The sequence below is a fragment of the Rhinatrema bivittatum genome, chromosome 6 (genome assembly GCF_901001135.1).
Source record: "Rhinatrema bivittatum chromosome 6, aRhiBiv1.1, whole genome shotgun sequence".
NCBI classification, from domain to species: Eukaryota; Metazoa; Chordata; class Amphibia; order Gymnophiona; family Rhinatrematidae; genus Rhinatrema; species Rhinatrema bivittatum.
In genome coordinates this window covers 186,825,154-186,853,095 of record NC_042620.1, presented here as the reverse complement: position 1 = coordinate 186,853,095, position 27,942 = coordinate 186,825,154, and the positions used below count along the sequence as shown (strand labels likewise).

Here is a 27,942-nt window from a genome sequence, read left to right as displayed (position 1 = left end):
AGTCTTCTGAAACTATTTAAAAAAATAGAAAAAAAATTTAACGCGATTACCTTTTCTATTTTTCTAATGTTTTAATGAAGGATTGATCTAAAGGAAGGAGATTTCAAATAAAATTGTGATTTTAAGGATTTTGAAAGATTTTTGTTCATACACTGTGTTCTAATATGATGTAAAGTTGTCAGTATATTTCAACTGCCCCACTGAATTAGAGTGTGTATATAGATATATAAAATAAATGAAGACACATTTCAGAAATATAACTGTCTGATGAATATGTACATAGAGTTCTAAAAGAACTAAAACAGGAAATGGCAGACTTATTAGCAATCTCTCATTCAAATCAGCTACTATATATAAGAGGATTGAAGAGTTGCCAACAGAATGCCCATTTTTTAAAGAGAGCTCCAGAAGTGATCCAAACCATAGACCAGTGAGATTGACATGGGTACCAGGCAAATGGTAGAAGCTATTCTGAAGAAAAAAAAATTGCTGACCATCTGGATAGAAACAGGTTAATGGGCAAAGCCAACAATTTAGCAAAGGGAAGTTTTTGTCTTTTTTTTTTTTAAGAAATGAACAAACGTGGACAAGGGCGAGTCAGTTGATATAAAGTCCTTCATGAGATACTTGTTAGGAAATCAAAGACTCATGGGATAGGAAGTTGTGTCCTATTGTGGCTTGGCAACTGGTTAAGACAGAAGCAGCAGGACTGAATGGTCATTTCTCTCAATGAAGAAACAGAGAGCCTCTGGGATCTATACTGGGACCAGTGATTTTTATTAATGATCTGAAAAAGGGAGTGATAAGAGGTTATAAAATCTGCAGATGACAAAATTGTACAGCATAGTTAAATTAGAATCTGATTTTGAGAAATTGCAAAAGGGCCTTGCAAGACTAAGGACTGAGTGTCTAAATGGCTGGGTTCCGAATTAGGCACCACCACTCAGGAAAAGGATCTTGGGAGACACAATAGACAATACCCTGAAATCCTCCGCTCAGTGTGCAGCGGCAGACAAAGCAGCAAGCAGAATTTTAGGTAGTATAAAAGAAAGGAATGGAAAAGAAATTGTGCAACTGAACCTTGAGTAGTGTGTGCAGTTCTGGTCACCCCATCTCAAAAATATAGCAGAATTTGAAGAGATACAGAGAAGGGCAACCAAAATGATAAAGGGGATAGAAGGGCTCACTTTTGAAGAAAAGCTGAACAGGTTAGGGCTCTTCAGCCTGGAGAAGAGATGGCTGAGAAAGCTATGATAGAGGTCTATAAATTCATGAGTGGTGTGGAATGGGCAAATAGGGAATGGTTATTTATTCTTTCCAGTAGTACTAGGAGACACCCCATAAAGCTAAGGGGGGTAGCATTTTTACAACAAATCAGAGAAAGCATTTTTTCACTCAGCATACAATTAAACTGCAGAATTTGCCAGGCGATGTGCTGAAAGCAAGAGAGGATTGGACAAGAGGGGGAAAACTCCATAAACCACACCATTAGCCACAGACTTGGGGAAGCCACTTCCTATCCCAGCTATGAGCAAGAAGGATTGGACCATTGGAATCCCAACAGGTATTTGTGATTTGGATTGGCCACCATGTAAGACAGGATGCTAAGCTTGGTAGCCCTTATGTTCAAAGTGGTTAATATATCTCCCTCTGACACTCAGGTTCTCAAAACGTTTGCACTCTATTCTAGACCAGCTCTCTGTTATACTACACATCGAAAGAAAAATAAGACTTTCTCCTTACACAACTCTTACTTCAAACTCAGAGATAAAAGCAAAGCAGAAGGTACTCAAATTTCAGTTTCAACATGAAAAGGCTTGCAGATTTTAGTAACCTTACCTACAACCAGTATTTGCATTGCAGATGTAAGACCTGAATATATTAATAATTAAAAGGTCATACACGATATAGTTTAGAGCTAAATACTTTTACAAGATTATTGAAGATATCTCAGTGTTAATATTGTCAATCCAAACAGCAGTATATTTTAAAGTTCCCTTTTCTTGGCTATACTTTAAGTCTGGATCAACAAATCTAATTTTTTTTACCCCAAAGAAAACCTAATCAGCTGGGAAACACACACCTAAGTGTGGAAGACCTAAATATGGCATACACTTTCATTACAATACTTTACAATAATTCAGTTATGATAGTCATTTTCAAAGCAAATTAAACATCTCACTCCCTAGAAAACTACTCTTAATGCTGATAAAATGTAAAAGGGAGGAAGGTGACAAATTGCTTTATTCACATCCCCATTATTGTGTATTTATATAGACCTTCAGTTGAGAAATACCTGGTACATAACTGATTTTACTTTAAAATTCCAGTTGTAATTCTTTTAACATTTCACCTGTTTTTATTAAAAAAACTTTGGTACAAAAATACCTCCAAAATAATAGTTGAATTTCAGGATCAGTGCTAAAATACTTGCCACAAAGTTCTATACTCAGTTTGCATAGCTGCCAATGTTCTGCTTACTTCGGAACATAGTCTTACTTTCCAATGGAAAAAGTGGCTTATGAGATCATTGCATCTGTGCCTCCTTAACTTTGTATCCTATGCACAACAAATTTTCAGGGAATGTGAAGGGAGGGGAGACTATTTGATAGCACTTTTTAGTCCACATATTTCACGAATATGCATGTGAAATTGTCACTCCCTCATAACTGCTTTTGCATCCAATCCACACCAAATTTTCAGGACACATCAGACGGCAGGGAGGTCCATGAAGATCATATGAAAAACGTTTTGGTAAGTCATGTATTCCATGAATACATGTGTGCTATGATCATCTAATAATTTTTTGGTTTTGCAGTTCGATGGGTCTATGCAGTTCAGGAGGTTTTTTTTTAATCTGTATGCCTGTGTATGTCTTCTGTTTCCCCCCTTAACTTATTTTTGCTACTTTCCAAAGGAAAAAGCAGCTTACAAAATATTGCAATGTGTTTGGGAGGAAGTTGACAGAGTCCAACAGGATAAAGAACACGCAGGAGATCCAATGCAAGGTGGAATCTTTATAGACCGACATTCCATGTGTGATGGGGAAGAGTAATAGTGGTGGGAGTATATAGCATCTGCCTGGCCAGAATGAACAAACAGATGATGAAATGCTAACAGAAATCAGTGAAGCTAGCAAGTTTGGCAACACAATGATGGGAGATTTCAATTACCTGAATACTGACTAGGTAAATGTCACATCAAGACATGCCAGGGAGGTAAAGTTTCTAGATTAAATAAATGACTGCTTCATGGAGCAGCTGATCCAAGAACCAACAAGAGGAGGGGGTTATGCAGGTTATGATCCAAGAGGTAACACCATAGTGAAGTCACTTGGCAATAGTGATCATAACCCAACCAAACTTGACTTAATTGAAAGGAGATCAATATGGAAAAATACTGCACAAGCATCTAACTTTCAAACAGGAGACTATAATAAAATGAGGGAAACAGAAGAAAGAAAAAAAAACAAAACTAAAGTGCAGCTGCACAGGTTGGGCTTAAATCAGATATGGATATTCTTTAAAAAAAAAACAAAAAAAAAAAAGCCATCTTGGAAGCCCAGAACAGATGCATTAGGAAAGCCTTATGCCTTTAACCAAAAGAACATCTTTTAATAAATGGAAAGAGGATCCAAATGGCAAGTTAGATGCAAAATATAAAGCTTAAAAAACGTTTGAAAAGAAGCTTACTGTAGAGGCAAAAAACTCAATATTAAATCTTTTTTCAAATACATCTAAAGCCTGTGAGGGAGTCAATTGGACCATTAGATGATAGAGGGACAAAAGGGATGCTTAGGAAAGACTACAGCAGAAAGATTAAATGAATTCTTTGCTTAAAGTGTTTCCTGAGGATTTTCAGGGAGATATCCATGCTGAAAACTGTAAAGGTGATGACCTGGAGGAACTGAAACACGATGAACCTGGAAGATGTAAATATGGTGAGATGAAACTAAAGAGCAGCAAATTACCTAGACCATATAGTATACACCCCAACGTTCCAGAAGAACTAAGAAATTAAACCATAGACCTATTACTAATATGTGATCTAACATTAAAAACTACTGCACCTGAAGATTGGAGGGTGGCCAATGTAACAGCAATCTTAAAAAGGGTTCCAGGTTTATCCAGGAAACTACAGACTGGTCACTGACATCACTGCTGGAAAAAAATAGCCAAAACTATTCTAAAGAAAAAATTACTGAGCATATAGACACAGTTTAATTGGGACAGAGGCAACAGATTTACTTAAGAGAAATCTTGCCTCACTGATCTGCTATATTTTACTGAAGGTGTTAAATATGTGGATAATGGTGAGCCATGGAGAGTGTCAAATGCCTTGTGAAAATCCAGTTACACTAAATCCCTTATGAGAGAGTCTTGAGAAAATTGAAGAGTCATGGAATGGGAGGAAGTGCTCTAGTGTGAATAGCAAACTGATTAAAAGATAGGAAACAGTACAACTGAATGCTTAGCTTTCTCAATGAAGGAAGGTAAACAGTGGAGTGCCCCAGAGATCTGATCTGGAAAGAAAGCAATGAGTAAGGAGATCAAATCTGCAGCCAACACATAAAGCATTCTATAGTGTAAAATCACAAGCTGATTGCGAGAAATTGCAGGGGGATCTTGTGAGACTGGGCATTCAAATGCCAGATGAAATTTAATGTGGACATGTGAAAAAAGGTACATAGGAAAAATAATCCAAATTGTTGTTACACCCAAATAGGTTCCATATTAGGAGTCACTACCCAGGAAAAGGATCTAGGCATCGTGGACAATACATTGAAAGTCTCAGATCAGTGTGCGGCAGCAGTCAAAAAAGCAAACTGTTGGGAATTAGTGGGAAAGGAATGGAGAATAGAATTCAGAATATCCTAATACCTCTGTATTGCTCCATGGTGTGGTTTGAACCTAGAGTACTATGTACAATTCTGTTTGCTGCATCTCGGAAAGACATAGCAGAACTAATAAAAGTACAGAGAAGAGCAGCTAAAATGATAAAAGGGATGAACTCCTCCCCTATGAGGAAAGGATAAAAGGTTAGGGCTCTTCAGCTTGGAGAAGAGATGGCTAAGGGGGGATATGAGAGATCTATAAAATCATACGGAGTGGAACAGATAAATGTGAATCAGCTGTTACTCTTTCAAATAAATGGAAACCTAGGGGATACTCCATAAAGTTACTAAGTAGCACATTTAAAACAAACAAAATGTTTTTTCACTCAACCCACAATTATGCTCTGAAATTCATTGCCGGAGAATATGGTAAAGGCACTTAGCTAGCTGGGCTTAAAAAAAGGTTTGACAAGTTCCTGGAGGAAAATTCTATAAACAATTAACAACCGGGTAGACTTGGAAGAAAGCCACTGCTTATCCCTGGGCTTAAGCAATTTAGAATCTAATATTTGGGATCCTGTCTGGTACTTGTGGCCTAGATTGGCTACTGCAGGAAACAGGACAAAGGGGTTGATGGACCCTAGGTCTGACTCAGAATGGCAGTTCTTATACCTATAGCAAAATGAGGACATGTCAAGAGTAACGAAGATTATGACAGATTGGGTTTTTTTTTTAATGGATCCATGTATATTTTCAGACCATGAACACATATATACCAGGAAGTAAGTTGCATTAGTGATGGCTGGAACTTTGTTTTATACAAAATGTGATGTGGTCTGGTAGTTAGAACACAGAATAGAAGAATTCCTGGACAAGTTCAAATCCATTCAAGCACTAACCTTCTTTATAATGCTGGATAAGTCAAATTTTCCTGTTAATGGGTTTAACCTACAACAGTTGGCTAATTAAAAAAAAACAGGAAAGAGGTTGAGAAACAGATATAATCTGTTGCCAACCCATCCATCCAATTGTGGCAATACACAGATTTCTGAAGTATTACAGTATAAAGTACACTTTAGTCATATATAATTGAAAGATACAATAGTATAAATCCAAATTATCAGTAATATATTAAAATAAGCAAAGTTTAGTGCACTGGAAGAAACATGAGTTAGCATAAGACAAAGTCTTGCAATATAAATAGCAATTTGGCGAGGAGGTTTATAAAACATAGGCAGTGATGATAAAACAGACAAGATTAGAGATCATCAATCTTTAATGCCAAGCAACCTGAACAGATGAAATAATGTATGTACCAATTAAAGAACCATCACTAACATGAACTAAGGAAGAAATAGAGGTAAGCGGTAGGTATATTTGAAAAATATAGTATAGTTTCTTTAAAATATTAAATAAAATCCAGTGAAAACAGAGTTGTGTGATGATCTTGTTCAAGATGGAAGCATATTGCACTTTTTTTTTTTAACAATGATTTGTACAGCAGTCTTTAAATGCAGTTTAAAGGAAAAACAAATATATTATAAGCATATTTGCCAATGATTAGAATACTGCACTAGTTTCATACCACACACAAAATTTCTCACTCCTCTCAATAAAGGTAGCAGGCGCACTTTAAGACTTAAGTAGTCAAAAATGCACTTTTAATCCAGAAATAGAATTGTATTGTCAGTAAATGTTTTTCAAAGCAGTACACCAAAGTCCTTTAAGCACAACTGCAAGCAACAAGAAATCCAAAGTTACAGTAAGTGCGAATTGACAAGACAAACTACATAAAGTAAATAGAAAAAGGTAAGAAAGGGAAAGAAAGAAAAAAGTGAATTTCAATGAGAAGTGCATTTTATTCTATACACGGCAGCATTCACATGGATTTTAATTTGGAATCTGTCAGTGCTTTTGCATGGTTAAAGTAATCTGTGTAGTACTCCATTTATAAGCCTAATATAGTTCATAGGACAACAATGTCATGTTCACCAAATAGCTACTTTAGCTTATTACCCTAAGAAGCTTGAAAATGTATAATTAAATGATTTTTGCAAAACAGTTTTGAAAATAAGTCAGTTGCCAAAAATGGGCAGACATGTTATATCAATTTTCTCAAAAGGTGCCGAAGATGAACGAGGACGGCAGGTGTCCATGACTGGCGGGCACAGAGGCACCGCGACACGGGGGAATAAACCACGAACTGAAACGCCAAAAACCTTGACTAGCAATACTACAGGAAGGCACCAAGAGGGATCCAGTAATAGAACGAAGAGAGAAAAAAAAAAAAACACAAAAAATGCAAGCAAAAATGTTTTCCACTAGGCAAAAGCCAAGATTTTAGAGCTCAAACTGAGGCTCACGGCTCCGCTGGAAAATGATTTAAAAAAAAGAAAACGACTAGAGAGGGACCCTGCTTGGACCCGTAACATAGGGCATGCTCAGTGTGCCTAGTCAAAGTTCTAGAAACCGACATAAGCTTTCCATATCAGGCTCCATCTGATGATGTCTCCCATGTGAGGACTACCATTCTGCTTCTCCTTGGAGAAACACCTTTACATAAGAAAAAAATACACAATATCAAACATATACTCAACTTTAAATTGGTAAAAGTCAATTTTGCTTTGTTTTATCAAGTGCTCCTTATTTCCTAACATGCTACACCTAAGCCATTTTGTAAGCTTTCAGATAATGAAACATGACTAAAATCTGTCCTTTCCAATCTCAGCATGCTACCAAAATGGTTATCCACTCATCACCTCCTATTGAAATGACTGAAATCTGCTCTTTGCAGGACTCCCATTAAACTTTCACAACTGCAATCTATTCAAAATTTGGCTACATGAGTTATCTTTTTCAATGTTATGACTGTGAGACCTCTCTTCTCAATTTGCTAGATTGGCTCCCTGTCCGCTTCTACATATATTTCAAGCTTCTCTTATTCACCTATAAATGCATTCACTCTGCAACTCATTACCTATATCCTCTTATCTCCCTGCACCCTTCCACATGAACACCATTCAAGCAAGTCGCTCCTATCCGTAAACAATTTCTCCATATATTCCACTTTGCTGTGCTTTTATGTCTGGAGTAGACTGCCTGAGTTGGTGTAATATGCTCCCCTTTTAGCCACATTCAAATCTAGTTTAAAAGCTTCTTGGGGGGAAGTGGCTTTTACATTCTCAGCTCTACAATACACTTCCAATTGACTCATTTGTCATTTATATTTGTCTTGACTAGACTAAGCTCCACAGTGCAGGACCCGTTTCTTAGGTGTATCTATATAGGCCTGCATATGTCTCATAGTGCTTAAGAAATGATAAGTAGTAGAAGTAGTAGTTAAGTCATAAGCTATCAGCAAGTTATTAATATGGGAGTCAATAAAATATTTACTAACCTTTACTTACAAATTCTCAGGACATTATTCAAAAAGAAAATGTTCTGCTTCTGGTATTGTGGCAGTAAAAGAGGACCAGAAGGCTCATCTGCATACTGCTCCCAGCATCCCCCAGGAGAGGACTCCAGAGGTCACAGTGAGCGAGCAAGGTTTCGAACTCCGCAGCCCCAGCTTCCAGAGGCCCTGCACTCTTTGTGGTAGAAGAGGACCAGACGTGCACACCGCTAAACCTTTCAGTCCTTTGAGTGAAAGAACAACCTAATCGTGGTTGAAGAGGGTTGGTAAGTATAGCCTTGGAAATTCTTAGAACTTAAAGTTTGGAGAGAGATTTAATAGTGGGATATAATCTTTAGAGTTTGTGCATTTCTGAGATAAAAAGCAGGCCAGAGGAAGTTAATTCTAGTGTGTCTTTCCCTCCCACCCATCCCTAGCTCAACCCTTGATTTTTAGGCAAGAGACATTTTCTCAGTAAAAATCAATCATATTATTGCACCAGCCCTTGAGAGTTTAATCATCCCCTTGTAAGTCACTAGCAGATTAATTAGTGAATACACCTATAAATTTAAAGTACTCTAATTCCAACTCCCTTAGCAACCTAATTTTAACTAGGAACTCAAAATTAAAATGAAGGCAGCAGTCCAGAAGCAAGAGGGAGGCTTTCCAGTCTTTTTCATTGAGTGTCACATGTATGATTTTTTTACCCGCCGGTGAGAGATTGTATGTGTGCACCCGGTGCAGAGAGCTCCTGGCTCTCAGAGAACGAGTCCAATCTCTGGAGGTTAGAGCGGTAGTCTGGAAAAACTGAGGCAGAGGTACATTGATGAGACCTTCAGGGACATAATAGCCAAGACCCAAATCCAGTCTGGTAGCCCCAGTGCTGCCTTGGATCAGAAAGGTCTCCCAGTAGGAGAACATCACCCTGGTGTAGCAGGAAGTGATCCTGTAGCAAGGACCTGCTCTCCAGGTGATGTATTGTCCTCTCGCACTGAGGACAAATCTCCCAGGGCTACTGCCCAGGAGGGAAGGGTTAGGCCGGCCATCATAGTTGGTGACTGAATTATTAGAAATGTAGATAGCAGGGTGGCTGGTGGACATGAGGACTGCCTGGTAACTTGCCTGCCTAGTATGAAGGTGGCAGACCTCACGCGTCACCTAGATAGGATTATAGACAGTGCTGGGGAGGAGCCGGCTGTCAAGGTACATGTGGGCACCAACGACATAGGAAAATGTGGGAGAGAGGTTCTGGAAGCCAAATTTAGAATTTTAGGTAGAAAGCTGAAATCCAGAACCTCCAGGGTGGCATTCTCTGAAATGCTTCCTGATCCACGTGCAGGTCCCCAGAGGCAGGCAGAGCTCCAGAGTTTCAATGCGTGGATGAGACGATGGTGCAGGGAAGAGGAATTCAGCTTTGTAAGGAACTGGGGAAACATTTGGGGAAAGAGGAGACTTTTCCGAAAGGATGGGCTCCACCTTAACCAGAGTGGAACCAAGCTGCTGGCACTAACTTTCAAAAAGGAGATAGAGCAGATTTTAAACTAGAACAAGGGGGAAGTCGACAGTCACTCAGAGTGCATGGTTCGGAGAAATGTATCCTTGAAGGATACTAATAAAACAGGAGAGTTAGGGCATCCCAACAGAGAGGTTCCATTAAATGCAAACATAGTTCATACGCCTATATGTAAAAAAATCACCAAAGCTAATGATTTCCGAATTATCCCAAACAACTGAAAAGCAGGTTGTTAAAACAAGCAAAAACCACACTTTGAAATGTCTGTATGCCAATGCCAGAAGTCTAAGAAGTAAGATGGGAGAGAGAGTGCATAGCAGCAAAATGATGAGATTGACATAATTGGCATCACAGAGACTTGGTGGAAGGAGGCTAACCAATGGGACAGTGCTATATCAGGGTACAAATTATATCACAATGATAGGGAGGATCAACTTGGTGGGGGTGTGGCACTTTATGTCCGGGAGGGTATAGAGTCCAACAGGATAAAGATCATACAAGAGAGTAAATGCTCAGTAGAATCTATATGGGTAGAAATCCCATGTGTGTTGGGTAAGAGTATAGTGATAGGAGTATACTACCTTCCACCTGGACAAAATGTGGAGACAGATGATGAAATGCTAAGAGAAATCAGGGAAGCAAACCAATTTGGCAGTGCAATAATAATGGGAGATTTCAATTACCTACTCACACAAGGAGAGTCAATGGTTAACCACAACACACAATCAAATAACCAAAAATGTGGAACCCAATTTGTCAATGTAAATAATAGCCTATGAAGGTGTCAGCAAGTCTTGACGGTATATGTCTCTTTTAAATAGACACTAACCGGTCTTATCAATCATCCACCTTCATCATTTTTTTAATGCAACAAATTAATTTCTTGTTTCTTTTTTTCTTTTTGTTAAAACAGTCCTCCGTTATAAACAACAATGACTCTTTCAATTAATAGCATTGCCCAACACTGGCCGGTGTTTCGCTGGGTAAGCTTCCTCAGGGGCATGTAGAATCAATACTAGCGAGAGTCATATATCTGAAAGATTTAAGTAAAGTTGCACATTTGTAATAATTGATAGCAAGTAAAGATAAAATCGATACTTATCTACAACCACCATGGCTACCTTCTTAGACTGGACCAGACGTCTCAACCATCTTGCAGACGAAACGGAGGAACCGGAACCGAGGCTAGCGTCCCTTTAAATACGCCATTTGGTAATGACGCCAGCATTCATTGAAAGAATAATAGATCAACCAAAGAATAATCAATCAGATTATTCTTTGGTTGATCTATTATTCTTTCAATGATGGCTGACGTCATTACCAAATGGCGTATTTAAAGGGACGCTAGCCTCGGTTCCGGTTCCTCCGTTTCGTCTGCAAGATGGTTGAGACATCTGGTCCCGTCTAAGAAGGTAGCCATGGTGGTTGTAGATAAGTATCGATTTTATCTTTACTTGCTATCAATTATTACAAATGTGCAACTTTACTTAAATCTTTCAGATATATGACTCTCGCTAGTATTGATTCTACATGCCCCTGAGGAAGCTTACCCAGCGAAACACCGGCCAGTGTTGGGCAATGCTATTAATTGAAAGAGTCATTGTTTATAACGGAGGACTGTTAACAAAAAGAAAAAAAGAAACAAGAAAAATTAATTTGTTGCATTAAAAAAATGATGAAGGTGGATGATTGATAAGACCGGTTAGTGTCTATTTAAGAGAGACATATAACGTCAAGACTTGCTGACACCTTTATAGGCTATTATCTACATTGACAAATTGGGTTCCACATTTTTGGTTATTAGATTTCAATTACCCCAATATTGACTGGGTAAATGTAACATCAGGACTTGGTAGAGAAAGTTCCTGGATGTAATAAATGATTGCTTCATGGAGCAATTGGTTCAGGAACCAACAAGAGAGGGAGCTATTTTAGATTTAATTCTTAGTGGAACGCAAGATTTGGAGAGAGAAGTAATGGTGGTGGGGCCACTTGGCAACAGTGATCATAACATGATCAAATTTAAACTAATAACTGGAAGGGGGACAATAAGTAAATCTGCAGCTCTAACATTAAATTTTAAAAGGGGAAACTTTGATAAAATGAGGAAAATAGTTAGAAAAAAACTGAAAGGTGCAGCTGCAAAGGTTAAAAGTGTTCAAAAGGCTTGGACATTGTTTAAAAATACAATCCTAGAGGCGCAGTCCATATGTATTCCACGCATTAAGAAAGGTGGAAGGAAGGCAAAACGATTACCGTCAAGGTTAAAAGGTGAGGTGAAAGAGGCTATTTTAGCCAAAAAACATCCTTCAAAAATTGGAAGAAGAATCCATCTGAAGAAAATAGGATAAAACATAAGCATTGTCAAGGTAAGTGTAAAACATTGATAAGACAGGCGAAGAGAGAATTTAAAATGAAGTTGGCCATAGAGGCAAAAACTCATAATAAAAACTTTTTAAAATATATCCAAAGCAAGAAATCTGTGAGGGAGACGGTTGGACCATTAGATGACAGAGGGGTTAAAGGGGCTCTTAGGGAAGATAAGGCCATTGCAGAAAGACTAAATTAATTCTTTGCCTCCATGTTTACTAATGAGGATGTTGGGGAGATACCAGTTCCGGAGATGGTTTTCAGGGGTGATGAGTCAGACGAACTGAATGAAATCACTGTGAACCTGGAAGATGTAGTAGGCCAGATTGACAAACTAAAGAGTAGCAAATCACCTGGACCAGATGGTATGCATCCTAGGGTTCTGAAGGAACTCAAAAATGAAATTTCTGATCTATTAGTTAAAATTTGTAACCTATCATTAAAATCATCCATTGTACCTGAAGACTGGCCAATGTAACCCCAATATTTAAAAAAGGCTCCAGGGGCGATCGGGTAACTATAGACCACTGAGCCTGACTTCAGTGCCGGGACAAATAGTGGAAACTATTCTCAAGATCAAAATCACAGAGCATATAGAAAGACATGATTTAATGGGACACAGTCAACATGGATTTACCCAAGGGAAGTCTTGCCTAACAAATCTGCTTCATTTTTTTTGAAGGGGTTAATAAACATGTGGATAAAGGTGAACCGGTAGATGTAGTGTATTTGGATTTTCAGAAGGCGTTTGACAAAGTCCCTCATGAGAGGCTTCTACGAAAACTAAAAAGTCATGGGATAGGAGGTGATGTCCTTTCGTGGATTACGAACTGGTTAAAAGACAGGAAAGAGTAGGATTAAATGGTCAATTTTCTCAATGGAAAAGGGTAAACAGTGGAGTGCCTCAGGGATCTGTACTTGGACCGGTGCTTTTCAATATATATATATATATATATATATATATATAAATGATCTGGAAAGGAATACGACGAGTGAGGTTATCAAATTTGCGGATGATACAAAATTATTCAGAGTAGTTAAATCACAAGCAGACTGATACATTACAGGAGGACCTTGCAAGACTGGAAGATTGGGCATCCAAATGGCAGATGAAATTTAATGTGGACAAGTGCAAGGTGTTGCATATAGGGAAAAATAACCCTTGCTGTAGTTACACGATGTTAGGTTCCATATTAGGAGCTACCATCCAGGAAAAAGATCTAGGCATCATAGTGGATAATACTTTAAAATTGTCGGCTCAGTGTGCTACAGCAGTCAAAAAAGCAAATAGAATGTTAGGAATTATTAGGAAGGGAATGGTTAATAGAACGGAAAATGTCATAATGCCTCTGTATCGCTCCATGGTGAGACTGCACCTTGAATACTATGTTCAATTCTGGTCGCTGCATCTCAAAAAAGATATAGTTGCAATGGAGAAGGTACAGAGAAGGGCAACCAAAATGATAAAGGGGATGGAACAGCTCCCCTATGAGGAAAGGCTGAAGAGGTTAGGGCTGTTCAGCTTGGAGAAGAGACGGCTGAGGGGGATATGATAGAGGTCTTTAAGATCATGAGAGGTCTTGAACGAGTAGATGTGACTTATTTACACTTTCGAATAATAGAAGGACTAGGGGGCATTCCATAAAGTTAGCAAGTAGCACATTTAAGACTAATCTGAGAAAATTCTTTTTCACTCAACCAGAAAAGTTATTTTCACGGACCCATCCCACTTACAATATTTCTTATTGTATGAGAGTAGATGAAGTTGGGAATGGCTACTAGTAGTTTATTATTGAAGTATCTGGCTGACAAATTTAATTGTTTTGCCTTTTATATCTATTTCTTTGAATATAGATTTCTTTAAATGGCTCCCCCTTCATTTTCATGGGGAATTGTTTATGAGAATGTATTTTCCTGTGTTATTCTTATGCTCGATTTTTGTGTTCATTTTTTCATTTTTCTTAAAATTAGTATATTTCGATAAAAATAAAATTTTACATTAAGACGTATTAAAAAGGGTAATTTGTTTTTAAAACTTGTTTCATTTCACATAAACATAAAAAGCTTATTTTGGCTGGCTGTATTCAAACCTTTGTGTTTAATTTACCCATAATTTTCATACAAGATCAGCTCAAAATATTTTCCATTTTACAGATTTTCAGTAGTTTTTTCCAGTAGCCTATCAGATTGCAAATTTCCTTTTCCCTACCAATTGTCCAATTTTTGAAAAAGCCATACATTTCATAGCAACTTAGCTTAAAATGAAAAATTGACCCCAATCATTCATAACATGCTCAGCATACATGAACCATTAATCTATCATTTCATATTTAACCATACTTACTGTAATAAATTTCCAATGTGACTTAACTAGCCAGTAAGTTACAACAAGCAGGTATTCTTCTCATGTACAATGCTGCATGTCTAGTAATATTATAGAAATAAGTAGCAGCAAGTATCTGACATTGTTTCTTTTGCAAAAAGAACTAGGAGGTTTTGTCAAGACAAAAATATAACCTTTCATAGTGGATCATCTTCTAAACAGACATTCATTTCTATTGATATGCAACTATAAAACGTCAAAACAATGAAACAAGACGAACGGAACTCCAGGGCCCTTTAACCTGTCCATTTCTTCTGCCTCTTACATTACTACACACCCTATTAGGGGCGAGCAAATGCTTTGTGCTGTAGCACCCTTCCATCTAAGCAATTGCTTGGGAATCCCCCCAGTTGGATTACGTCATTTTAAGCATACTACTACTTGTTATTTAATAGTCACACAAACAGGATATCCTGAATTCCTGGCCTGGTATCAAATTCTCTTGCCAACAAATCAGCTATTGAATCAATTGCCAAGCCAGGCAGAAGCCACACTGCTAACCAGTGACTCAAAGCCCCTGTTTTGTTTCTCTTTAAGTTGCTGAAAGGAGCAGGCATGCGCACACACTCATTGAAACAGAGAAGCAGACACTCCACACCTAGAAATCTGATGATCTTAAGATGGCCAAACAGGTAGATAAAGCAATGGCAAAAGCCAGAAAGGGGCTTGGCTGCATCGGGAGAGGAATGGTTAAAAAGGGAGGTGATATAGGTCCCTGGTGAGACCTCACTTGGAATACTGTGTATAGTTCTGAAAACTGCACCTTCAAAAAAATATAAAACAGGATGGAGTCTGTCCAGAGGGTGGCTACGAAAATGGTCAGTGGTCTTCGTTCTACAGCATATGGGGACAGACAAAGATCTCAACAAATATACCATAAAGGAAAGGCAAGATAAGGGAGATATAATAGAGATATTCAAATCTCAAAGGTTTCCATGTACAGAAGATGAGTCTTTCAATTGAAAGGAAGCTCTAGAACAGGAGTCGGGAACCTATGGCTCACGAGCCAGATGTGGCTCTTTTGATGGCTGCATTTGGCTCGCAGACAAATCTTTAATAAAAAAGTAAAAATCTAACAAAAACCCCCAGCCTCCTGATGCCCCCCCCCCCCCAAGACCTCCAAAATTAATTTACTACAACCCCCCACCCTCCTGACCTCCCCCCCCCCCCCCAAGACCTGCCAAAAGTCCCTGGTGGTCCAGTGGGGGTCCGGGAGCGATCTCCTGGACTTGGGCTGTCGGCTGCCAGTAATCAAAATGGCAACGACGGCCCTTTGCCCTTACTATGTCACAGGGGCTAGCGCCGCCATTGGTTGACCCCAGTGACATAGTAAGGGCAAAGGGCCGTCGGCGCCATTTTGACTACTGGCAGCCGACAGTCCAAGTCCAGGAGATTGCTCCCTGACCCCTGCTGGACCACCAGAGACTTTTGGCAGGTCTTGGGGGGGGGGGGGTCAGGAGGGTGGGGGGTTGTAGTAAATTAATTTTGGAGGTCTTGGGGGGCTGTAGTAAATTAATTCTGGAGGTCTTGGGGGGTGTCAGGAGGGTGGGGGGTTGTAGTTAGTATGGCTCTCACGGAATTACATTTTAAAATACGTGGCGTTCATGGCTCTCAGCCAAAAAGGTTCCCGACCCCTGCTCTAGAATGAGGAGTTATGAGACTGAAATGGGGTAGACTCAGGAATTATTTCTTTACAGAAAGGATAGTGGATGCATAGAACAGCCTCCCAGTGGAAGTGATGGAGACAAAAACCAGTATCTGTACTCAAGAAAGCCTGCGATAAATTCAGGGGGTCTCTGAGGAAGTGATGAGAATTGTAAAGGCTAAATTAGATAAGCAGACGAGATGGGCCCTATGGACTTTTTTTTGCCATCATGTTTTTGTGTTTCTAGACATACAGAAACAGAGACAGGAAGACACCCAGGCAGACAGACAGAAAACAGATACCCAATACCGAGGCACACAACATCCAGAGATGCCACACAAGCACACAGAAGGGTGCGCACACCCCACACCCAGATAAAATAGCAGGCAGACCGACAAGAGCAAGAAAGACTGCATGATCATAGAATACCAGTCAGGCACAGATCAAATCAATACAAACAATCCACACACCACAGAAATTGTTAGGGGTGGAACATTTTTCAGATGCCAGCCAAAATTGTTAGGAGCTGGGGAAAACTCCAACCTACCCTGCCCAGCATTTTTTTTTTTATTTTTACATTTTTACCATTCATTGTTCCTATTCTCTATTTTTGTATTTTTTTTTTAATTCCTCATCTTTGTCGTCATGTTTTGTCCTGCTTTTTAAACAATCTTTTTGCCTTATCTCCCCCCCCCCCCCCCCAATCTCATACTTCTCTCTGGCCCCTCTGCCCATTCTCCTTCCTTCCTCATCACTTCCTTTTCTCTGGGTGGGTAACAGCTTTGATCTATCTCCCCGAATAGGGGAATCCAGCGACAGCAAGAATTCTTCCCGGGCTGGAAGCCACTGCAGCTCTTTCTGGGTTGTGGAAAACCACAATGGAGCCTCCCAGGTCTGGGCCCACTCCAGTGAAAGTGGCTCCTTTCCTGGGCCTGCTGAAAAAAAAAATGCACGATTAAGCTGTGGCATCCTTACATCACCACTACACTGCCTCTCTCCTGAGCTTGCAGTGCCTCGTAGCACCAAACCTGGACAGCACAGTGATTTTTTTTTCTCCCTATCAGCCAGCTGGCACACTCCTTCATCCTCCAACCCCTATTTGAGCACCCCTGGTCTAGGGCAGAGAAACTAATTATGGTTTTTTTTTGTTTGTTTTTTTTTTTTTTTTAATACAAGATAGTAGCAAGGTGCCAAAAGACAACAATCAAGTATCTGGAAAACTTGTCAGTGACCAGAGAGGGCCATGATTTGAGAAAAGGAGCTTCTAAACATCTAAGGACAATGACATGATGGGCTTTATAAACCAGAATGAGGAGTTTCAATTTTACATGCTGCTCAACTGGGACGTCAGTTTAGAAGTGCTGAATGATAATTGCACCAAAGCTAGAAAGTACAGCTAAGCTTGCAGGTGCTGAATGTCAGGCAGACCAGACAGGAGACTGCACAATCCAGCTCACAATGGATAGAAATCTCTGGTTTTTCAGGTGTTAAAGAACTGGTATTTGAAGCTGCAAAGAGAGAAAAAACAAAAAACACAAAGAATCTTTTGCCACAGGAAACAAGTAAAAAGGAATAAAGTAATGATGGTTAACAGGGAAGTTAGTAGATCCCAATAGAGAGATTAGGGTAAAGGCTGAAGCAGACCAGGTGGAATTAAATAAAGAACAAACAAATATGAAGGATGCCAAATTACCTGAATTGATTGCTAATAAGCAGGCTGTGAATATAAACACACAATCTAAATGGTCTGTACACAAATGCCAGAAGTCCAAAAGTAAGATTGGAAAGTTAGAATGTATGGTACTTAATGAAGATCTAGACAGACCAGCATCTCTGACCGAGGAGGAGGAGGAGGATAACCCATGGGACACTGATATCAGGGAACAAATATCAATGTAAGTATAGCTCAAATTGGTAGAGGTGTGGCAACTATGTTAAAGATGGCACAGAATCAAGGAGGATAAAAGCACCGCAGAAACAAAAAACACACTCTGGAATCTTTATAGACAGACATCCCATGTGCAACATGAAGAATAAAGTGCTAGGTGAAATTTACCGTCTGTCTGGCAAGAATGAAGAAACAGACAGTGAAATCCTAACAAATCAAAACAAAAGACAAAATTAATATAAGATTTCAAATACCCCAGTATTAATTGGGTCAATGTCTCATCAGGACATGCTAGGGAGGCTGTCAAATAACTGCTTCATGGAACAGTGGGACCTGGAACAGATGGGGAGCTATTTTAGCTCAAATACTCAGCAGAATGCAGGACCAAGTGCAAGGATTAATAGTGATGGGGCAAGTTAGCAAAAGTGACCATAATGCAATCAAATTTACCAATTATTGGAAGGATTATTGCTGCAGTAATTTTACTTAAACTGTTGAAGGGGCACAGTGTCTTCTAAAGCTGCCCGGCAAACCTACTAAGGACGTTAAACTAAGATCAAGGATGAACGCACAATGCCCTCAGGTAAATAAAAGTAATATTTAGAAAGCTATGTACACTAATGCCCATGAGATGGGAAAAAGTCCCAGATCTAGAGGCAGTCATGGAAGAGGCGGACTTGGGTGTAGTGGCTGTCATGGAGACAAGGTACATGGAAAATGATGACTGGGATATAGTTATTCCAAGTTACAATCAATTCAAGGAAAGAGATTAGGAAGAAAGGGCAGATGAGTGACACTACATATAAAAAAAAAAAAAAAACTAAAGCAACATAACTGCAGGGTTTACGAGGTAAGGAGGCAGCTGAACTGTGGGTTAATCTGAAGAGAGGGACTAGAACATCAATTTATATTGATATATTCTACAGACTTCTTTCACAAGGTGTTGCATGTGGGGAAGGGTGGCCCTTGCTGTGGTTACACGATGTTGGGTTCCATGTTGGGAGCTGCCACCCGGTGGGGGGGGGGGGGGGGAGAGATCTGGGCGTCATGGTGGATGAGACCTTGGAGTCGTCGGCTCAGTGTGCTGTGGCAGGCAGGGTGTTGGGAATTATTGGGAGAGGAATGGTTGGTGGAACGGAGAGTGTCGTGGTGCCTCTGTCGCTACAAGGGGGGGCCGCACCTTGATGCTGCATGCGGTTCTGGTCGCCGCATCTTAGGAGGGATGTAGTTGCGATGGAGGGTGTACAGAGAGGAGCGACCAAGGTGACAGAGGGAATGGAGCGGCTCCCCTGTGGGGGGGGGGGGGGGGGGCGCTGAAGAGGTTGGGGCTGTTCAGCTTGGAGAGGAGACGGCTGAGGGATATGATGGAGGTCTTGAACGAGTAGATGTGAATTGGTTATTTATACTTTCAAATAATAGAAGGACTAGGGGGCACTCCATGAAGTTAGCAAGTAGCACATTTAAGACTAATCAGAGAAAATTCTTTTTCACTCAATGTACAATTAAGCTCTGGAATTTGTTGCCAGAGGATGTGGTTAGTGCAGTTAGTGTAGCTGGGTTCAAAAAAGGTTTGGATAAGTTCTTAGAGGAGAAGTCCATTAACTGCTATTAATCAAGTTTACTTAGGGAACAGCCACTGCTATTAATTGCATCAGTAGTATGGGATCTTCTTAGTGTTTGGGTAATTGCCAGGTTCTTGTGGCCTGGTTTGGCCTCTGTTGGAAACAGGATGCTGGGCTTGATGGACCCTTGGTCTAACCCAGCATGGCAATTTCTTATGTTCTTATTGGAGGATATTCAAAAATTGCTATGAAAAGGAAAGTGCTATTGCTAGAGGATTTTAATCTGCCAGATACTGATTGGGACATCCCAACTAGAATGCCTCCCAGAAGAAGAGATCCTGGATTCTCTGCAGGGAAAACTGTTCTGTCAGCTGGTAACAGAACCCACACGGGAAAGGAGAGGGAGACTGGGATGTCGCAGTAGATCATCTGGAACCCAGTGATCATAAGATGTTGTGGCATTCCATATTACAATGCAGGCGGTGATGTTCATTCAAAAGCAAGTGATCTAGATTTCAGGAAAACTTAAAAAAAAAAAGGGACAGCACCTCAAGGAGCTGTAAACTAGATGGGAAATCCTAGGGCAAAGAGAGGCTTGGGTAAAACAAAGCCGATATTGTAAGGGCAGCTAACCTTTGTTAGCAACATAAATAAATGTAAAAGGAAATAATTGAAAAGATAAAGAAAAAAGTTAGCAGTCAAAGTACAAAATATTGCACAAAGAGGCAACAGTATCTGAAAAAGCTAAGCAAAGTCAGGAGAGCAAAGATGAAAATGGAAGAAATAATAGCTATACAGTAAAATGGGGGAGGGGAATTTTTTTTTTTTTTAAAAGATATATTAGTGATAGCAGAAAGTGCAAAAGTTGCATTGGTAGACTCAAGAGGTGAAGAGGATGCAAAACACAAACATCTTGGTATATAAATGAATCCATTTATAATCATTAAACATTTTTCTGTCCTTCGTTTCAGTCTTATCCACTAGATTTTCTTTTTTAGTCTCTCAACTGTTATCTTTAACACCATTCAAAATCAATGAATATTTTGCATTTCATTGCTGTAAAACCCATAGACGTTTGCTTACACTGTTCCCTTTTTTCTAGCCCTGAACTGCAATTTGTTACTGTATGCGAGCACCGCTCACTACCTCCCACACACTCCTTTCAAGACTGGTAAGTGCTCTCCTTATCAGCTGCACTGCTTCAATATGCAGCAATTCTGGTTTCATGGAAGCATTTTGTCTCTTTTCTTTAAGGAAAAATAAATTTTAGAAAATATAATTGCACTGGCATTTGTTTTTTTCTGCTACTCTATATTAGAATACATTCCTTGGATGTTTTTTTGTAGAATATATGAAGTAGTCTAATAGCTGCTGTTCAGTGGTCTAAAAGTCCTGTAAAAGCAGAAGACTGAGGCCAACAAATTGCTTTCAGCTCACAGATTTAGCATCATGCTTGTGAATGACTGGAGCTCTGGACAATCACCAAACAAGCGAGGGAGAAAGGAAGAGGTGAGAGGATGGTTCTGAGGCAATGAGAAAATAGCAGTGCCTCCTACTCACATCAATCCCTAAAATCCACCACTTCTACTCTGCATTATTTTAAAGGCAGTCTCCTTTATGCATAAAACTAAGCAGGAGCCAAGAAGGTTCCAGAGCTAGGAGCAGACCTATGTATCTGAAGATGATTTTTCCAAGCCCCCAGTTAATTCAATGCTAACCAAATAGCTATAAAAAATTGTCTGTAGACAGGGAAGGGTCTTGGAGGTAGGGTTTTTATGTTGGGTTGGGGGAATAGAGCATACACTGGTTGAGTTGGGGGCGGCCCCTAGCATGTTTCACGTGATGCTCATGGTTCCTCGTGATGCAGTTGAAAAGGGAGTTGACAACTGTGGGGACAGTAGGGGTGTGAGAGGATTTCTCTCATAGCCAAGGATGAAGGAACTTTTATGTGTAGGGATGGTGAATATCTCAGGAAGTCTCTGGTTTAATCTTACTAGGATTTCTTGGGATAACAGAGAGGCTTCCAGCTGGGAGGGGCTTTAATTACATCAAAAAAATGAGGTATTAATGTGTCAATTGGGTACTGATCGTTACACAATTTAAGATGCATTTCTTGGAATATGGCTGGTTTAGGCACAACAGTTAAGAGAAAACTGTGTGACCTGCTTAAGCAAAGGTCTGATATGGTCATCATACAAGAAATATTAAGAACACAAGAACATAAGAAATTGCCATGCTGGGTCAGACCAAGGGTCCATCAAGCCCAGCATCCTGTTTCCAACAGAGGCCAAAACCAGGCCACAAGAACCTGGCAATTACCCAAACACTAAGAAGAACCCATGCTACTAATGCAATAGCAGTGGCTATTCCCTAAGTATAATTGATTAATAGCCATTAATGGACTTCTCCTCCAAGACCTTAGCCAAACCTTTTTTGAACCCAGCTACACTAACTGCACTAACCACATCCCCTGGCAACAAATTCCAGAGCTTTATTGTGCGTTGAGTGAAAAAGAATTTTCTCCAATTAGTCTTAAATGTGCTATTTGCTAACTTCATGGAATGCCCCTTAGTCCTATTATTCGAAAGTGTAAATAACCGAGTCATATCTACTCATTCAAGACCTCTCATGATCTTAAAGACCTCTATCATATCCCCTCCTCAGCAGTCTCTTCTCCAAGCTGAACAGCCCCAACCTCTTCAGTCTTTACTCATAGGGGAGTTATTCCATCCCCTTTATCATTTTGGTTCCCCTTCTCTGTACCTTCTCCATCACAACTATATCTTTTTTGAGATGCGGCGACCAGAATTGTACACAGTATTCAAGATGCAGTCTCACCATGGAGCGATACAGAGGCATTATGACATTTTCCGTTTTATTCACCATTCCCTTTCTAATAATTCCCAACATTCTGTTTGCTTTTTTGACTGCCGCAGCACACTGAATAGACGATTTCAATGACACCTAGATCTCTTTCTTGGGTTGTAGCACCTAATATGGAACCCAACATTGTGTAATTATAGCATGGGTTATTTTTCCCTATATGCATCACCTTGCACTTATCCACATTAAATTTCATCTGCCATTTGGATGCCCAATTTTCCAGTCTCACAAGGTCTTCCTGCAATTTATCACAATCTTCTTGTGATTTAACTACTCTGAACAATTTTGTGTCATCTGCAAATTGGATTATCTCACTCGTCGTATTTCTTTCCAGATCATTTATAAATATATTGAAAAGTAAGGGTCCCAGTACAGATCCCTGAGGCACTCCACTGTCCACTCCTTTCCACTGAGAAAATTGTCCATTTAACCCTACTCTGTTTCCTGTCTTTTAGCCAGTTTGCAATCCATGAAAGGACATCGCCACCTATCCCATGACTTTTTACTTTTCCTAGAAGCCTCTCATGAGGAACTTTGTCAAACGCCTTCTGAAAATCCAAGTATACTATATCTACCGGTTCACCTTTATCCACATTGTATATGATTCATCTTTACATGCGTGTCAAGGCTTTACAGGGGATAGAGTTTTGCAACAAAGGGATCCCCCGCTTCTCTGCAATTGCCTTGATTAGATGCACTAAGAATTTTACATCCCTTGGAAAGGGACTATAAACTTAGCCATGAAACCCAATCTAGAATTGATTATTTGCTAATATCTAAGCAGATTGTCTTCAAAGCGAGAGCAGTGTGTATTAATTATTCCTCTTGAAATTTCAGATCATGCTTTGATCTGGCTTGAACAGTGTTTTCTACCTGGTACCATCTTTGTGGAATTGCTTTCCACTTGAACTGTGACTAGAAAAAGCTTATTTTAAATTCAGAGAATCATTAAAGACACTTTTTTTTTTATTAAAACATTCAGACTACTGATATTTTGTTGAATTTTCTCAGCTACTTAAGGCATAATCGCTCATTTATGTATCCCTTTTATTTTTATTATCTAACATTTAAAAAGTCAACATTTTTATTGATTTTATAATTGTTTTACTGCTCAAGTTAACTTGCTATTTTTACTTTATTTGTATTTTTTTAAATCTTAAGTTATTTGTTGCTGAATAAGCTAATTATTTTACTTTGATTTATTACCTGTACTACTTTTAATGTACATCACATTGATTTACCAACATAATATACTGCAATTAATCAAGACAAAATATACATTAGAGTAATGCCTGGAATAGAAAAAACAGTGGAGGTTTCCTACTTATCCATTTGGGTTTTCAAATTTCAAGAATATTTAACCAAGAAATCTGGGGGGGGCAAGATTCCAGCAGAATAACCAAGAGCACATCTCTCCAGCCTTTTGGGAAACAGTGGGAAAATTATTGCTTACATGATAAAATGTAGGAAAAATGTAGGTGTCAAGCATTTAAGCTTAGAAAAACAAGTACAATAGGACAGGCTGATCTTGACTAGGAAACCTTATGCAACAGTCGGTCCAATTATATTGGATCACAAGTGGCTAATACTTTTGATTCAGAGATAAAAAAAAAATTATTTTTTTTTTTTTTACTATAACAAGTTATTGAAGCCTGGGAATAAATCTGGAAAGATGCTTGCTTCTCTTGTTAAGAAACTGGAAGGACAGAATGGAGAATACAACAGAGAATATCACAATACCTCTCTATCACTTCATGATGCAACCACACCTTGAGTGTGGTGTGCAGTTCTGGTCATCCCATCTCAAAAGATAGAGTTAGGAAAGATTCAGAGAAGGGCGACCAAAATGATAAAGGGGATGGAACAATTCCCCTATGAAGAAAGGATAAAGAGGATAGAGGAGAGGAGATATGAGAGATGTCTATAAAATGAATGGCGTGGAACGGGTAAAATTGAATCTGCCGTTTATTCTTTCAAAAAGTTCAAAGACTAGGAGATGTGCAATGAAGTTACTAGGTAATACATTTAAAGACAAATAGGAAAACATTTTTTATATTCAACTCAATTAAAATCTTTAATTTTTTTTTTACCACCAGAGAATGTGATAAAAGATGTTAGTGTACCTGGGTTTAAAAAAAGAAGAGGCTTGGGGCATAGATAAGTTCCTGAAAAAAAAAATATAAATAAAGAGTCCATAAGGCATTATTAAGGAGGTCTTAGGGAAATCCACTGCTTATTCCTGGGAAAAACAGCATGGAATCCATCTACCTCTTGGGATCCTGCCAGGTACTTGTGACTTGGATTGGCCACTGTTGGAAACAGGATATTTGACAGACCTTTGGTTTGACCCAGTATGGCAAGTCTTCTGTTCTTATTGCAGCTATAAAAAAAAACAAAACTCACATGGGAATTTTAACTCTTGGTAACAACTGAATTAAATATTTTAATGACTTTTTAGAAATCTTTATTCCAAGAAGAGTGGTGCCAGACTCCAATTAACTGTTTTGGAGATTTAGTTTTACCTCAGGTCAGCAAAGCACAATTATACATTTTAAATACACCCATAACACTGATGGAAATTCAAGCAGGAATTCTGCAAGCCAAATTCTATAAGGGCCCAGATGGAATTAGAGCAGAATTTTACAAACTTTTTTTTTTTTTTTTTTTTTTTTTAAACACATACAGAATTGTATACTTGCACCATTAGGAGCTATGTACGAACAATTCGTGGAGTATGGATTCTGCTATACAGTTCCAATAAGGAAAGGATGCATAAAAGCCAGAATCTTACAGAACAATCTCACTTAAATTTTTATATTAAAGTACTCGCAAACATCATGGCCGATAGGTTAGCCTTGGTTCTTCCTGATTTAATTTTGGATAATAAAGTGATATTTTTCAACTAAAGGCATTCTGTAACTAACTTGGAGAAGTTTGGCATCTATAATACATGGAAAACATTTTGAAACCACTGTTTAGTTCTGATGCAAAGAAACATGGGAACCCTATTTTCAAAGCTTCCCAGCCAGGGTTAGAAGTGGTATTCTCAAATTATGGATAATTAACATCTTAATGTATACTTTCTGGAAGATGACTTCATTTAATACGACCGCCTTCCATTCTGCTGCATACAGTATTTCTGGATAGTATCCTTCCTCTGGGGTTCAATATGGGGGGGGGGAGGTAAGACAATAAGGAGACTGGGTTTACAAAAGTCAACTTCCCCCGGCTCATGAGAGCACCATATATAAGGAACACATGTAGTAGTGCTTCTTCATAAGCGGTTTTGGGTCAAAGATGAGATGAGAGACTTGATGGGGATTTCATGTTTGTAATGGAACTCAACTGTACCTAAAGCAAAGACTGTTGATTTCTGAACAGCTGGTGGTACTTTGAAAGATCTCTCATAAAAGTAATTTGGTAAGAGAAGATTTGGGGGGGGGGGGGAACGCAAAGATAGCTATAAATGAAAACTGTGTCAGATCCCAGCCTTCGTCCAATTGCACTGAGAGCCCAAAGGAGCAGAATAAAACTGCTGGGTTAGGAAAAAAATGTATTTCTGATCAAATTTCGTGTTTGATACTAGCATTCTGATCTGCTTGAGAAAATGTGCTCAGAGTTCTCTTCCAGGGTTTGTCCCTCCATACTTGAATACATTAAAGAAAAGCCTTAGTAAAAACCCTTATAAAAGCAGATATATGCATAAGCTTGTTTTCAAACGGGGGACCTTAATGAATCTGAAATGAAAAGCTTACTTGCAGTAAAAACTTATTGTATGCTTTTCCTCTTACCAATTTAAAAAGAGGTAGATCTAAGATTTATAGGGAACAGAAACAAGACAATTACTTAACAGATTACTGTTATATCACATGATCACCTTAATCCAATTTTGAAATTTAAAGCTTTCTATAAATTATTCTATATGTAATTCCAAAAAAAAAAAAAAAAAAAAGGTCAGATTTCAAGCATAAATAAAACTAACCCAACTACTAACAGAAACTAGCTTTTTTTCTTATTTTTTTCTTCAAGACAATTATAGAAGCCTTTATGATTTCAGAGTAGAAAAAAACTAGTTAAAATATAGCACACACTGACTGGGTAAAACTAGCATCAGATCTTATACAATTTTCTATAATGACGACATTGCAACTTTGAAAATAACATCCAGTGACAACTGAAGACCTTCCAAATGCAGTTTTAGCCTCATTTCACATTAACTGTACCCTCAAAGTACAATAAAACTCATCCCATTTAAAAAATGAGTCAAAGCATGCCGTATATAGAATAAAAAGAATATTACACGGGGGCAGAGGTGTCTATATAGTAAGTCACATTTTTCATTCACAGACTGGAGTTTTGATTTTTACATTACTTAATCTTAGATATTTTATTTAAAATGTTCAAAGCTAAGCCAAGGTATCCATATTAACTAAATTCGCCACTTCTAACTGCAAACTGTCCTTTCCTGTAGGAAATCAGGAATGGTACATTCTGATTTATATCACAGATCAAGGCAACATGTTTTATTTAAAAAAAAAAATAAAAATGATTCCCACCTTACTCCCCATGTGCAATATTCCATATGAAGTTTAGAAATGGAAATCCAGCCCTAGGGTCTCTTACCTTAAATCTAAGCAACCACTTAATGCATAAATGGAGCAAATAAGAGGTAAGGAAACAAAAGCATTGAAAAGTTAGTTGGAATCTCAGGATATGAAGAGAAATAAGTAAAAGAAGAAACACAAAGGTTAAGCATTCAGCATCGACAGACTAATGTATCAGTAGATCATTGAAAGGAGTTAAAACAGAATGTGCCATGGACAAGAGTTTGTTGGGTTTTTTTGTCTGCAAGAGGAACCATTCTTCAAAACCCAAAGCATTAAAACCTGTGAAAAGCATTCAAAAAATACGCTCAGAAAGTTATGATCCAGCAATCACAATCAACTGCTCATATGCCAATAACTGAAGGGATAAGCTCAGCTGCTGTCAGGTCATGTTCAGTAACACCAAGGGCTATGTTCCCTCACTAAGATCATGCTAAGCTCAAGGGTTTAACGGGACTTCAACCAATCAATTTAATAACTGCTTTTCTATAAACTACTGGAAGTTAAGGAACATTCAAATTGAATTTAGCAAGGGGGGGGCATTCTATTGAATTCATAGAGGGTACTTTTACCATGGATGTTACTGCAATTGCCATAAACAAATTAATAACTGATGTTAGAATGATCTGAGCCCATAAACGTCCTTCAGGATATCTTGAAACCTCATTCATTATAGCCATTCCTACATATTTACACATTGGTCAGTGGCAGTGTAAGGTTTTTGACACAAGATCTAAACATTATAATAAATTTAGACATGTTACATTGGAGAAATTACTTACCTGATTTTGTTTTCTTTACTGTAGACAGATGGGCTCAGGACCAGTGGGGTTATGCTCCCCTGCCAGCAGATGGAGACTGAGCAAGCT

The 27,942-nt window shown here is 38.8% G+C and overlaps 1 protein-coding gene across 1 annotated transcript in view; it reads right to left on the bottom strand.

Moving 5' to 3' along the window:
• Positions 1-27,942, bottom strand: part of ABI2 (abl interactor 2) — a 290,182-nt gene that overhangs the window by 114,660 nt on the left and 147,580 nt on the right. The window contains 1 exon segment of the mRNA XM_029606307.1: positions 27,093-27,110. Coding sequence (XP_029462167.1) covers positions 27,093-27,110 — 18 coding nt within the window.